This window comes from Chlamydotis macqueenii, chromosome 2, assembly GCF_036417535.1.
Source record: "Chlamydotis macqueenii isolate bChlMac1 chromosome 2, bChlMac1.mat, whole genome shotgun sequence".
Classification (NCBI taxonomy): domain Eukaryota; kingdom Metazoa; phylum Chordata; class Aves; order Otidiformes; family Otididae; genus Chlamydotis; species Chlamydotis macqueenii.
Window position 1 is genome coordinate 159,658,941 of NC_141557.1, and position 15,024 is coordinate 159,673,964.

The 15,024-nt window shown below is 46.0% G+C and overlaps 1 protein-coding gene across 1 annotated transcript; it reads left to right on the forward strand.

Moving 5' to 3' along the window:
- Nucleotides 1-264: 264 nt before the first annotated feature.
- On the forward strand, nucleotides 265-3,393 carry CHRAC1 (chromatin accessibility complex subunit 1). Its single transcript, XM_086741318.1, has 3 exons — nucleotides 265-468; nucleotides 1,060-1,186; nucleotides 2,324-3,393. Exons 1-3 carry the CDS (start codon nucleotides 334-336, stop codon nucleotides 2,470-2,472), a joined length of 411 nt encoding a protein of 136 aa, XP_086597444.1. The 5' UTR covers nucleotides 265-333; the 3' UTR covers nucleotides 2,473-3,393.
- The last annotated feature ends 11,631 nt before the right edge of the window (nucleotides 3,394-15,024 follow it).

Consider the following 15,024-nt stretch of genomic DNA (forward strand, 5'->3'; position numbering starts at 1 on the left):
TCCCCGCCGCTCAGGGAACCGGTAGCCAGAGGCCTCCACGGCCCCAGTGCGTGCGGGGAACCGCGGACCCCCGCCGCCGGAGACAGAAGGGAGAGGGCGGGGACGGCAGCGAGCTGCACCGTGGGTCTTGTAGTCCTCCCGCCGCTGGGCGAGCGGGCGGGGAGCGCGGGGCTTCATGGGAGTTGTAGTCCCGCCGTGGCGGCCCGCAGGCAGAGCGCAGGGTCTCCCTGGCCGCCGGAGACTACAGCTCCCAGCGGGCTCCGCCGCGGCGGCCACCCAGTTCTCGCCGGGCTGTGGGGGGTGAAGGGCCGGAGCCGGTTGGGGGATGGAAAGATGGCGGCGAGGTTGAGCGGCGGGGAGAACCGGCTGGTGTCGCTGCCCTTGTCGCGTATCCGCGTGATCATGAAGAGCTCGCCGGAGGTCTCCAGCATCAACCAGGACGCGCTCTTCCTCACCGCCAAAGCCACGGTACCGCCTCCCTTTCTCCCTTCCCTCTCGGCCGACCCCGCTCCTTCCCCGCCGTGCTGGGCCTACGCCTCCCCGAGGCGCCGCCGCCTTCGGGCTGGGCTCCCCCGGCGGCTCCTCGCCGCAGCCGCGCTGTGTCGGGGCCGGCCCCGCGCCTGTCACTCGGCGGCCATGAAGGGTCTGCGCCACGGGGGCCGGGGGGCATCGTCCGCGTCCGGCTGAGCTCGCAGAGTCCGTGAGCGAGGCGGGAGGTTTTTGTTCTTGGCGCTGTCAGTTAGCATAGCCCGGGTGGAAATGAAGCGCTGCTGCTTTCCCGTCCCAAGTGTCGTTTGCTGGGCTGTGGGAAGTGTTGGAGAGCAGCACAAATTAAGTTAGGTGCCAGAACCCAAGCCTGCAGTCGGTGCTCCCAGGAGATGCAACTATATCCTGACCTTGAGCTCTTCTGAAATACATACAAAGTGTCTTCTCCACAGAGTATCCAGTATATGTACACTTAAATGCGGCCTTTGTTTAACTGAACGGCGATTAAAGAAATCTGCAAACTATCTGTGTGAGTTAATAGTTTGACGATTCACTTTTGTTTTAATTTTTTAGGAGCTTTTTGTTCAGTATTTGGCTACGTACTCCTACAAACATGGCAGAGGCAAGGAGAAGAACGCTCTGACGTACAGTGACCTGTCTCATACTGCAGAAGAGTGTGAGACCTTTCAGTTCCTTGCAGGTATCTACGGCACGATGGTCAATCCGTATGTAATTTGGAAAATGAAAGCTGGCTTTTATTGAATTGTTTTCTGAGAACACAATTCTCCTATGGGCTGTTAATCTCCTGTACAACATTCAACTGGAACTCATTAGTTCACTGAAAACATTTCTTTGTGAATTGGGATTTTTCTGGTGCTTTGAAATCATACAGAGCTCGTTAGCTCTCAGGACATTGCCTTCAGCATTTCTTGAATTCCAGCAACTCCATCTGAAAACTTTCAGCCCATTAAACAAGATCACTGCACACTTGTATGGGAGAAATTATGTGGCCCCAAAATTACGATTTAAATCTGTAAGCCTTGTTTCTCAAAGTGTTTCATCATGTGGTTCCTCTCTCACTTTACATGTATATGTACACACACGGCTGCCTGCGCACACACATTTTCCTGCTGCCTGGATTTTTGTTTTGGCACTTAGCTATAGGATATAGGTTCAAGAATAAGATCTTCCTAGCCCAGTCTTCTCTGGCTTCCCCGTGGACACGCTTTAAGAGCACACAATTCCGCTTTTTCTCAGGTCCCTCGTGGTTGTCTTGACCTTAATGTAGAAAACCCGTTTCTACAGGGTGTAAAGGGGATAGCTGGCTTGTTGGATCGGTCTAAGGGAGTTGAGGAACTGAGCGCTCTATTTTCCATCAAATAAGTACGGTACATGAGCAGAGAGTAAAGACAGTTGCTAGTAATCTATCAGTCATAAAATATATTCCTTTTCTTTGGTTATTTGTAGCATAACTGGAACAGGTTGCCCAGAGAGGTGGTGGATGCCCCATCCCTGGAAACATTCAAGGCCAGGTTGGCCGGGGCTCTGAGCAACCTGATCTGGTTGGAGATGTCCCTGCTTCTTGCAGGGGGGTTGGACTGGATGGACTTTGAAGGTCCCTTCCAACCCAAACCATTCCATGATTCTATAAGTGGGTAGCTCCCTCTTACTCTTACAGCTGCATAAGTCAGACTAACTTACCTGGCTATTCACTTAAATAATGTTTTTAAGAAAGCCTCTTTTTTACCGAATTTCCTTAGTGGGATGGATGCAACAGTATTAAGGAGGTGACATAAGTATTCAAACTGACAATAAAAGAAACAATTCTACCTTCCAGATATCTTGCCAAAGAAGATCCTAGCTAGCAAATATCTAAAAATGCTTGAAAAAGAGAAGCGAGATGGAGAAGCAGGGGAAGATGATGAAGAGGAGGAGGAGGAGGAGGAGGATGAAAATGAAGCTGTTGATGAAGATGTCGGATCTTAAGGCCAACAGAGAATTGCTTCGTAATTGATCCATTTTCTGTTGTATAAAGGATGTTATTTTTGTGACTGAGAATCCAGATGCTGGACATATTTATATACTGAGCCATCTGCTTTTGCTTTGGTTAAGAAGTTTAGAACTTTTGAACTTTGTACTTGTTGAAGAATGGAATTCTTCCCTCAGAAACATGCCAGGGTAAGAAGAGCCAATGTAAATCTGACAGCAGAACTTGCTCAGGTGATTTAAAATGACTTCTTCAGACAATCATTATCCAAATCTAAAACTTTTTCCAGGCAGCCTTCAGTCTGAAAGCTCTTTCACCCTCTGACTAGAAGGGAGTTGTTCCCCAGTTTGTGTTTCTCCTTGGAGCGGAAGATGAGGTGAGGGGAGGTGTTCTACGCAGTGTCTGCTGTCCTTGACCATCTCCTCCTCAGGGAGCCAGTAACTGATCAAGCCCTCCCTCAGTTTTCTGGAACATTTGCAGCGGACCAAGCCCACGTACAAAGTCTTCTGCAAAACCAGCGGCTTCTGTAATGCAGCCTAAGTAGCCATGGCGGCACAGAAACAGGGTAGAGGACGAGATCCGTTCTGAGAGCGAGTGTGGTTCTGCGGCTGTGGTGGTAGAAAGAACGCGTGGAGATAACGATGTAAATATGTACGTCTGGAACCTTGTTCTGTAAGGTACTGTACTGCAACTTGTCCGTGATCTTCTACCAAAATGCACATCGAAGTCTGTTAGATGTGGAGTGTTGAGGATGAGCAACTTTTTTACCATCTGAGTGACCGAGCTGGATTTTTCATTTGGTTTTGGGTTGGGTTGTTGTTGTTTTTTTTTTTTTTACTGTAGAAATGGTAACCGTCCTGTGTAGAACTTTATATGCAACTTTTTAAAAATAAATATTTTGTATCAAAAGTGACAATTGATGCAGAGACTTTTTACAGTTCTTTCCAGCTTCAGTCACGTACGTGATCAGCATACGAGCCTGGCGTGTTCATCTTTCCAGGAGGAAAGGGGGTACAAACGCAAAGCGATGCTTTGAACGGTCTCTGTCAGCATGCTAACTAGCTCTAGCCTGCTTTGGGGGTCAGCAACAGTCTGCCGACACGGAACTAACGCTTCCGCGGTGTCATGGTCAGTCAGAGGGAGAGAGAAGTGACCAAGATCTCTCCCCAGGGCTGAAGAATGCCCCAAGTAACTCGGTCAGGAAGGGAGAGGTTTCAAGCAACACCCTCATTTGGATGGCACGGAAACTCCATCCTCCCTGCCAGGGTCGTACTAACGTACTAACAGTGGCAGAAAGTTCTAGCAGCTCCATAATCTGGCACATGCCAAGTTTGTTCTAAGAAAGGAAAAGTGGAGGTTAGGCAGGTACGAGCAGAGACGGGCAGAGGAGTAAAGCTACTCAGCCACACAAGAAATGCTCTGATTTTAAAACAGCCAAGCATGTCACACTATTAAAAATTTTCCCAAAGTTGCCGTAAATCAAAACTGCATTGTGTCAGGAGCACCGCAGTGAGCGGTAAGCGACGCGTTATCCCTGGAGAAACTGCCAGGTGGGTATGCAGAAGTACATGACTGTTGAAAGGGGTGTTTTGCTTTTTTTTTTTTTTTTTTTTTAATTAATATTATTGAAAGTGCATGGAGATGTGTGGGAAATGGAGGGCTGAATGCTCTCTGTTTAGGGGGAGTCACCTGCAGTAGGACATGTCAATTGTATGGCATTGCTCAACCCTTGCCAGCTTTTGGGAGAGAAAAAAAAAACCACAAACAAAAAAAACAAAAAAAAAAACCCCAAAGCTACTTGTACTCTAGCACAAAATTGCATGGTAACTCTGTAGCAGTAACAGGGTAACAAGATGAATGGTGGGGGCCCGTAAACCACCGGGCACCGCACCGGTTGTGCTGAAGAGTCGCAGAGGAAGAGCCTGATCCTGGAGCTGGCATCTGCCATTTTAACCGCCTCACTGTTCACTCGCTGCTGCTGCAGCTGAGGCCGAACGCTGCCCGGCCCAGTTACCTCAGGTGAGTCACAACTGGGGAATGCAACAACCTCAAACCCCAGCAACGAGGGTTTGCGCCTCCAAAAAAAGGAGGAGGGGAGAGGTCTAAGCCAGTCCTGGTGCCAGGCTGTGAGGGACAATATTGGTGAAAGGTGCCAAAATAGCCACCAACCCCAAATAAGTATCTCCCACCAGTCACAATCTGCAGGGACTGAGCATTCCCGGATTTTTGGCGCTCTGGTTCAGCTGCCGCGCGGCTTGTCAACACTGACACGTGGTAGTTGACAGAAACTCAGCTTTTAGCCACCCTGGCAAGTCTGCCATGCAGCCCAGCCTCATTCACAGCGGAGGGAAGCGCGGCCTCTGTCTCGGACCCGGAGCCCAAGCAGCGGCCACGCAGCCTGAGCTGAACCGGATCGCTTGGGAAGAGGCCTGGTGCGAACCACGTCCTCGTGTCGGCCCTGACAGCTGCTTTCTCCCTGGAGCTGGGCTGCAGCATGCTGTGGTGTGCTCCTCGGGAGTGGGCGCGAGCACAGAGAATGAGGTTTGGGAAAGGGCCCGAGGGGGCAGAGGCAGAGGAGGAGGAAGGCGAGGAGGGAGCAGCAGCAGAGGGACCCCGAGGGCGCAGGAGGAGGAGGGCAGGAGGTGCTGCAGGCCCGGAGCAGGGATCCCCTGCAGCCCTGCACAGACCCCGCTGGAGCAGAGAGCCAGCCTGCAGCCCGGGGAGGGCCCCAGGCCGCAGCCGGGGGATATTTCCTGCAGGAGCTGCGGCCCTGGAGAGCCCAGGCGGGAGCAGGGTGTCCCTGCAGGGCTGCAGCCCGGGGAAGGGCCCGCGCTGGAGCAAGGAGAGGTGTGAGGAGGGAGCAGCGGCCCAGAGGAGTGGGAATGGGAAAGGTGCGGGAAGATGTTTTATTTTTTCACTTAGTTTCTTAACATCTAATTCTGTTTTACTTGGCAGTAAATTGCGTTAATTTTCCCCAAGTCAAGTGTGTTTTGCCCGTGACGGTAACGGGTAGGTGATCTCCCTGTCTTTACCTCAGCTCATGAGCTTTCTCATCCTGTTTTCTCCCTCTGTCCCAGTGAGGAGAAGGATTGAGCGGCCGGGGCGTATCTGGCCCCAGTGTCAACCCTCCGCAACCAGAAATGCCAAAAGAGCACATGAACACTGGGCTGCGCGCCAGAAGAAATACATTTTGAGCGTGCAAACAGACTAACCAGAACAGTGGGACACTAGTGTAAGATTGCGAGTGACGCATCCCACCTTTATCCCTTGCAGAAAATCGAAAGCCACATTCACAAGCTACGACAAAGCACCAGCTACAAACGGCATTGAACAGGAATTTGCTCAGACTGGTCCAAAAGCGACTGAGGAGCACTTGAACAAAACGAAGCACGCGTGCTGACTATGTCTTACCCTCTAACTGGACGATTTGCACAGCATCCACTAAAGCCTACAGCTGAAACAACTGGGAAAGCAAGAAGAGGTGATTGTCTCAGCCGTCTCCCTTCACTGCTCAGGGTTTTCTTCCCCACTAGCGCTCAGCTCTCCACCGCTGTTGAAGGTCTCAAGAAGACAATGCACAGCTTGGGCCTCTGTGATCTGATCCTTCTGCTTTGCCATGACTGCCCCTGCTCACTTTGAAGAACTTTTTTTACCTCCTGCCAACCTTTCAGGCAAGGAGCTTATGGCTCATGGACATCAAAACAACCTGGGCTGGTAGGAGATGTCCCTGCTCCTTGCAGGGGGGTTGGACTGGATGGGCTTTAAAGGTCCCTTCCAACCCAAACCATTCTGTGATTCTAAATTTTGACTACTTCAACCACCATGGCCTGGGCTGACACAGCCTTTTCCTGCACCCAAAGGAGGAACAGGAAAATCCGTGATGCCAAGGACAACCTTCCTTCAGGTAATGGGAAGCTGCAATCAAGTCCTTATCTATCCATACAGAGTACGGGAAACTTCGTTATGAACAGCTAGATCTCGACAAAATTACAGGCATCCCAAACAGGGGGTGGTAGAGGAAAGCAGCCAGCTTCACTTACACAACACGTTGCTTCATCTTTTTTTCGTTTTTGAAGTCTGCGGTTGCTGAATGTTCCTGCGCTGCAGGGAAGCCAGCTGCGAGGGAGGAAGCTGGTGGTACTACTGGGGGTATCTTAGCTGGTTTAAGGTGTTCAGGGATTTTAGACAGTGGAACACAGGCCAGGGGACACTTTCCAGGATGAATCTATTATTATATATGTATTTCTATTTTTTTCCCCCCCTACAATACTAGCTTGTGAGATCCTTCCCCCGCAGCCAAGGCGGCTCAGAGGAGATGAAGCTTCCAAAAATGACAAAAGAACTGTGGTTACTAAGTATGAATTACCATATTTCATCCCTCTCAGAAGTTTCCTGTGGGATGATGAACATACTCTGTCAATTAGCAAGGCCACAAGAACGTGAACACCCTTCTTGATTCATTCAGCCAGAATCCTTGATGGGGACTTCAGAGCTGCCAAAATTCGCCACAGCCTTGCGTCTGCCAAAGCTTGTTGCCATCAAAACCAGTAAGTGGTACTTGTTTCCCCCGCAAGAGCTTGACACAGAGCAAAACCACATCCAGTTCAAAGTAGTACTTCAAAAACAAAGGGAAAAAAGTAAAGCTCTGCCTGAAAAGGAAGAGATGGCCGTGACGGTATTTCATATTATTGAGTAAAAGTAATCTGTGTTTGCAGGGTCGGGCTCCAAAGAGGAGCTCCTCAGCGTACCTGCAATTCCTTTTCATGTCCCCTTTGCTTGATGCTTTATAGTAAAACACCAAGTCCTTACTTCATTTCCATTAGAAGTTGCTCAGAAAGCAAGAAAAGGTAGGACTTCAGGCAAGTGGCTTCCAAAATGCTGGCCTTCCCTAAAGAATTTTAGGCTTGTAACCTGCAAGAGACTCAGGTAAAAGCAACCGGTAGTGCCTCTGCAAATCTGGGCGCAGGGCAGGGGAGCGCCCACGGAAACATCCGAAATGCAGCCAAAGTGGTGCGATGCAAGGGAGGGTGGTGGGACTAGGAGAACTTTTTGGCTCTCGGGCAACAGTGATCTTGTCTTGTCACACAAAAAGCCTCCAGGCCAGCACGTTTAAATTTGGATTATGGTTTAACAGAGCAGAATTTGGTTACAGCATAAGGATCTCTGCTCTTGTACGATCTCCTGTCTGCCACAGATTTAACAACTGTTTCTGAGCTGCAGACCGAAGCGATCAATAATTTTAGACTTAATTCTGACCTCTGGCAGAGAGAAAAAACACAGCACCCACGCTGCAAAATAACTGCTGTTTGCATAGTACACAGGGACTTTTTACCCATGTCCTGGGATTTCTCTTTTTCATGGCATTCAGCAGCTCCCTTGCTCATGAAATATCCTCCTACCGCTCTTCTCTGCTCACTACGGAAAATTTTTCAGGCCATGAATATGTCCCGGTGTGTGCTCAGGGAAAAACCAGTCTCACACTGCACGAGTAACTGCAGAAAATGGCTGAATTAAAGGAAAAGACATCAGTTAGAAACTTGTAAAGATGAGGAATTTTATTTATTGACATACTATGAGGCAAAACAAGATTGACACCATACAAAATAACTTTATAAAATATCATTCACATCATTATTTTGTCAGGAATTACAGCATTCTGAGCTTGTTACAGGTTTTGAGGTGAAAAACACTAGGCTAAATCTTTAGTATTAGTTGTATATATACAGTAAGAAACCAAAACAGAAACTGTTAGGTTTTTTCATGAGTTTATTGCAAAAGTAGTGCAAACTATTTTATCTTGCAAGCTGTAAAACAAACTTGGAAAAGGACCCACCTAAGCTTAAAAACATGACAATAAATGCTCAATTTCACAGCCTTTGAAGCTTCCTTCAACAGTTCTCAACAAAGAAATTCCCCATCTCTGCACATTTTTAGGTTTTTACTGACTCGGAAATGAAGAAGCAGACGACGCACCCACGCCAGCAAGCGGCCGGAGGGCAGGATGGATCCCACTCCGACCTGGGGCGCAACTCTTACAAAGCCAGTATTTGGACAATTCGGCGCACAGCGCGGCCGAGCCCGCGTCCCACCGCTCCTCCATCGCCCCCAAAACACGGACCAGCAGGGTGAGTTTGGTCAGTTTGGTTTTCCTCCGTTAACAAGCTGCCCCTCTCCGCACTCGCATTTGAGAAAAAAGTCAAGAAAGCGGTACGAGTAAAATAAAATAATAAAAAAAATTAAGAATTATTGTCTGTTTTAGAAATATAGTATCCTTTTCCTGACGTCTACGTAAAGCGTATTTCCTCGTGGTCCCCCTCCCCGTTGCGTACACAATGCAGGGCAAATCCCATCCCGAACTACTGCGCGAAACCAAGGAAGGATACTACATTCTACGAGATCAACAGAAAACAACGGTCTAAAATGCTATCAGGGTCCCCCAAAGCAAAACAGGTAGCTAGTAATCTACTAAAAAAAAAAAAAAAAAAAATTAAAGCAAACAAATGCTACATGACAAATGTTAAAGGAACAAAATGCAGCATATTCAGGCTCTTTTTTTTTTTTTTTCTTGAGGTACCTATATAAATATTACCTTCTGCCCAAAGTACTATTTGTTTCGTTAAAAAACTAAACTCCTTATCACGAGCCAATTGCAGGGCATACATTATTACCGAGAAAGTGCAACCATGCTGATAATTTATACGCAGCATATTAAAGGATGATTAGGCTTTAGAAAATATAGCTTAGGTCTAGATCTGATGGAGCGGTTTTACAAAAACATTTAACAGAGGCATTTTCCTTTTGTTCGAGTCTCTCTGCAGCAGAAAGCCTTAGGAAACAGCTTTGAAGTTCTGCCACGATGGAATGTCAGCACTTTTACAATTCCATATATAGATTTTTCTTTAATAATTAAACTAAATACAATTTTACAGAAAAGATTGCCCCTCTGTATTAGGTACTGGTAAAAAGTCTTTTTTTTTTTTTTAAACTTCAAAAAATGATAGCATATCACAACTTAAAATTTTCCAAAAAAGAATTCTTTTTTAAGTAAAAAAGGTTCACATAGTAGAAAAACTTACACATAGTTGTAAACTGTTACATACAAAACTGTGGAAAAGTTAATGACATTTCATTCCCTTACCCTCACACATATATCCCTTCATTTCACACATACACATGCCCGCACACGCAGAGTTGCGTCCTGTGCGTGTGCGTACACATGCATACACGGACAGATGCACACAGAGATGTACATACCTCGGGTTGGGATTATATATTTCAAAAAAACTCTTTACTGGCTATTTCTCATTGCCTAGTTCTGCTGTGATACTATACATTTTAGGACTTGATACACTGAAAAATATTTTAAAATTTGCTAAAACTATGGTTTGCAGCTTTTTTTTTTTCCTTACTTTGTGATTACAATTAATTTGTTGTTTTTAATTAATATGACTTTTGATTGTTACGCACTGGGGAAAAAAAAACACAAAGGCACAAAGAATAAAACTCAAATGCAATATTGTCGTCTCTGAACAAGAAACGCAGAGGTTTTGGTTCGCAGAGCGCTGCCTCCGAAGAGGTCAGTCATCACACGCGGTTTGGTCGCTCTCGCCAATCGCATCGAATGTTTGAGTAAATAGCACCCAACTGTTTAAATGAGGTAGATCCAAATCGAGGAAAAAAAAAAAAAAAAAAAAAGCAAGCTGGGTCCCCAACATTTTATTTGCCTCTATTCCAAATGTTTTAAGGATTATGTCAGTCGTAGGAAGTGGAAAATGATGGCACTATCTGAAGCAAGCACGGAACTCAAGAAGAGCTTTTTGCGATGTACATGGAAGTGTTCAATCACAATCCTTCAGGCAGAGATTTCCTAGCAGGGGGAGGGAGGAGAACATGTTCAACAACAACAACAACAACAACAACAGCTGAGATCTGAGAAAGCCTGGTTTGGGTAGACTGCCAGAGAAATGCCCAAGAGCTCGGTTTCTGTGGAGCAACGGTGACAGCCAGTGCCTGAAGTGGTCAGTCACAGTACAGAGATCTCCAAGTTTCCCTTTGTTTCTCAGGTGAGAAGACTTCCTTTCCTACTAGCTCAGCGTTCTAGGAACATCCTACCCTTGTCAGACAGTATTTTTTTGCGTACTCTGAGAAAAATCCCACAGATTTATCGTTTTGTTAAGGCTTAATTTAAAGTGGCGTTGCCACACAGCATCATGCGAATGTTAAACCACTTCATCAAGATACACACAACGTACTTAACCTACGCAGCTACGCGAAACCTCCTCGGCTGAGTAACGTAAAGCCCCGCTTACAACCTGTGTAGTAGATTCTACAATGCCGCCGAGGCATTTAAGAGTCGATCGCGGGTATTTCTGTGTCTGCTTTTTGTATCGCAAGTGCTACTCTCACCCAAACAGCACTACGTCGCTTATACACTGCAAGCACAAGACATTATTTAATGCACACACGAACAAGTCGACAAACATTTAGTACCACTTGAAATGAGGCCCTTAACATCGTATTTTTTTTTTCTTTCAAAAAAAATAGCAAACTCTAAATGGTCATAAAAACATTTTGATTCAAGGGAGCGTTTACAATGTGAAACTGCTGAATTGATTTTTGGTTCTTTTTCAGTTTTTTATAAAAATAGAAAAAAAAAAATTGAAAACTATTAAACAAAAAGATTAAAACCTTAACAGGTGTCAGTTAAATCTGCAATGTACCAAAATTAACGGGAAAAAAATCGGATTTAATCAATACATTCTGTTTTCCACCTCACCCTCCCGAGATCAAGTTAACCACTTTGCTGCACAGAAATCTGGGACTGGCTCTTCGCTTACGAACGGCCCTAAACGTTGAGATTTTTGCGCCTGTACAAACTAATGAAGCACCGTGGAAGGCAGTGAAATTGTGCTTGTGATTTCCAGCAAAATGCTGCCTTTGGATGTTCTGTGAGCAGCGTACAGACTTACATGTGTGTGCGCATACGCATACACGTATATACACACAAAATCTGCTAAGCTGCATCGACAAATTACAGAAAACAAATGGCAACGCCCTCCAGGACAGCACAGATACACTTCCTCATTGCACCTCACTTCAAATTTGATTTGCCAAGACACATCATTCTGAAACTTACTCCTTAGCTTCTTTGTTTTAGTTCCCCTCCTCTCCCTTTCTTTCTTTTCTTCCCCCCCCCCCCCGAACCCAAATACTGGTAATTATTCCTTAAGTAAACTTCATTAAGTAAAAGCATGTAATGTCTCACCCTTCCCTTCCATTGACTCAAATTATTTCTACAGCCCAAAAGCAGGTAATAAAGAATTAGAAGAATGCAACAGCCTCTCGGTGGGAGGTGTTCTGGGGATCCAACGCTGACAGACAACTGAAGATCAGTTAAAGATTCAAGGCAACCAGAGATGTTATTGACTTCATAACCTTACAGAGTTGTCACTTGTAAAGGAGATGAGCAACTTCAGGGCTCAGTCTTGTTAAGTTCCACGAGAAAACATATCAGGAACAACAAAATCAGAGTGGATATACTTTTTCTTTTTCAATAGCACAGAACAGTGGGATCCTAGCATCTCACACCTGATGCAGAATTAACTTTGGTGAAGTCTAGAAACGAACTGCTTTGCGTGGTGTGCTGCGCTGGCACGCGATGAGTGCGATCCTACCCACAGCGCACGATCAAGCGTCCGCTGAATGGCCGGGATTTTGGGGTGCCCGCGCAGCACAGACCAGATCTGCTTCGAGTCAAGCGCATGGCAAGCAAAAACGTGCAATTTTACACATACTGGCACCAGTGAGCTTCCTCTACTCATGGATTTTAAAACAGGAAAAGCTGATAATAGAGAACAGAATCCACAATTCCCCCCCACCCCCCGACAGGAAATCTAACCTCACAAAGCAAAAACAAAGAGCACCAGCCAGGGGCTTAGAAACTCCCAAGATTGCTTGCTGACCTTTTCACAATTCATGCTTGCCAAGCACCCTCGAAACACCATAAAATGGCCAAAGTTGAAATTCATATTTCAGGGACAATTCCTGGGTTACTCCTATCTGTAGTTCCCGCTGATGATTAGGTAGTAGCTACTCTAGCAGGTATTTCAGTTGTTCTTAAAGAAGGAGGGGGAAATTACAAAACTAAAGCAGCCCTGTACAACAGCACATAAAAGAGGTGGGGAAAAAAAAACAAATCACAAACTAAAATCTGTGCACTTGTAAGAACCACGTAGAAATGAATATGCCCTTGAATACAGATTTGTAATGCAAATAGTAGGCTCTGCAAAACAACACAGGTAGGTCGGTTGGTTGAGGAGCAGCCACGGGTAGTTTTAAGATGCATCTGTTGAGGCAGTGCACGGACAAGCTCAAAGCAATTGCTCTTCTGAGGATATTCAGATGGGAGGAAGGGAGTAGCCAGCCTTCATCTTGTGCTTTGGGTTCACTTTCTTAGTGCTGCTAATTATCTCAGTTTGCAAAACTCCCAAGACCAGCTCTCGCCAACCTCCAAATTCAGCGAACGCCCCTGTCCTTGCTCCAGCCAAGTCCCGAGCCCGCCGATACGGCGGGCTGAAACCAGAAGTCGAGGGGACTGCCGACCAATAGTCCCCTTTTTGGGGAAGGCGTCAACGAACGTGTGCAGGGTGGGGGATCTGCAAGGGCTGTGCTACAGCTCTGACTGCACTCAGGGGCTCCTCACAGAGAAGCCAAACGGAAAACCAAGAGAGGATTATTTAACTGTCACCTTAACAAGTGCTTAATTAGCAGTTTTGCAAGAAAATGTTTCCCCTCACCTCCTGATCTCATTTCCATGAGGGATGGGGCAGCCAGCACAGTGCAGATGGCTTTTCTCTCCTATACGGGCAGGACAAGCACCTGGCACGGGGCTCTTCCCTCGCTAAAGCTTCCCAACGTTCCTCTGGGTTTGCAGACCTCGTCTAGAAAGCACACAGCAACATCACTAGTGTCTACGGATCCGTAAGATGAGATGTAGTGAAATATTTTCTGAAAAGCAGTCCTTTACTCTAGAGCAAAACTCTATACTTCACCCTTCTGGGGGGGGCTTTGTTAAATTATAACTGAACATTTTCAGGGTTTTACCCTGTTCAGTTATTCGTGAGCTTAGTTCTTGAGTCACTCACCACTGCTCAACAAGAATTGGCTTCCAGAAAGTCAGAACTTCAGCAACCTTCCTGGCATCAATAAGCTTCATTAGTGTCTACATCCAAAGATTAAGATAATGAAATTGCAGGTAGCAAACCTGCTTCTGAGCTGCCCATGTCCATAGCATAAAGCCCAGTTACTCTGAAATCTAAAAAAACAAACCAAATAAAAAAATCAACTGTAACAGTGCTACGAAGCCACACACCAGCGCGTTGTGCTTAAACAGGTAGCGTTTCTGTCAGCAGAGTGGTTAATTATAAAATGAGGAAGCTTGTTTGGATTCATTGTAAACAAAACACGGTATTAACACAGTTTTCTACAGTTTCATTTCGGGTCATTTAAAGCACCTTTAGTCTGCATGCACTTCTTGCAAGGCTGAGTTACGGCCAAGGCTTTACACAGAACTGACACTAAGCATTCTCAACATGAACATACTCAGGGCTGGGGTTGTTTTTTGGTGGTTTGTTTTGTTTTTTTTTTTTTTCTCCCCATTTATTATGACCAGAGCAGGGAACATAGTATTTTCACTGTTACAGTCTTATGTCAACTTATCTAAAAAATACATTTAAAAAATTCCAACACAGGATTTTTGCCTCAGATTCAAAATATATTTCAAGCACCTTCATGTCATTTGCAGTGAAAGCATGACATTTTTCAGCCAACAGCTAAAGTATGAAAACATTTTTCATGGGAAACAACAGTATACAGATTCAGCGAGCGAAGGGACAGGTTACAGCGGGAATCGCTGCTACGGAGTAAACCCCGCACAAAAGCAAACGTGCCGGATGCGATCTGCCTCACCATTTCTGATACCATCTTAAGACCTTGCATCACCAAAAGTCACATCTACGCCTGAGGAAGACAAAAGGAGCGACGAGCAGCCGGCCGAGATCACAGTATGGCACCGCTAGTTCTCCAGGAAGAAATAAAACAGTGAAGCACGGTTCGTTTGGGAGCATTTTGGCTGCTTAGCAGTAGGTTCACTTTAAAAATTAATTCATCTGCGGAAGAATCCAGGAGGTAGCATCTGCTTGCTAACTACAGATATTAAAAAACCACCTTTTGTAGTGATTTGGCCAAGCCATTACATTCATATGAACACTTCAGGCAAAGAAACAACACAGAAAAAGCAACTGAAACACTAAATGAGATAAAATGGATTACGTGCCACACCAAGCACACACACAAAAACCCCCACATCCTTCGGATCAAAACCATCTCAGAGGAATGCAGCTCTCCAGTCATCAACCCTCACAAACGGGAGGCAAAACATGCTGTTTCGCATCCTAACACAAGACAACAGGGATGGAGTTTGGGTCTCTCCCGTCCCTGAGGGTTAGAGAAGCAACAGGCAACTACTGATGGATAGGAAACTGGTGGTTTTC

What these genes read in the sequence shown, in the direction of transcription:
- CHRAC1 (XM_086741318.1), top strand. Translation starts at nt 334, where the DNA reads ATGGCGGCGAGGTTGAGCGGCGGGGAGAACCGGCTGGTGTCGCTGCCC. An exon ending in TCCTCACCGCCAAAGCCACG is followed by an intron (nt 469 to 1,059) that starts GTACCGCCTCCC and finishes TTAATTTTTTAG; the next exon opens with GAGCTTTTTGTTCAGTATTT. An exon ending in GACCTTTCAGTTCCTTGCAG is followed by an intron (nt 1,187 to 2,323) that starts GTATCTACGGCA and finishes TCTACCTTCCAG; the next exon opens with ATATCTTGCCAAAGAAGATC.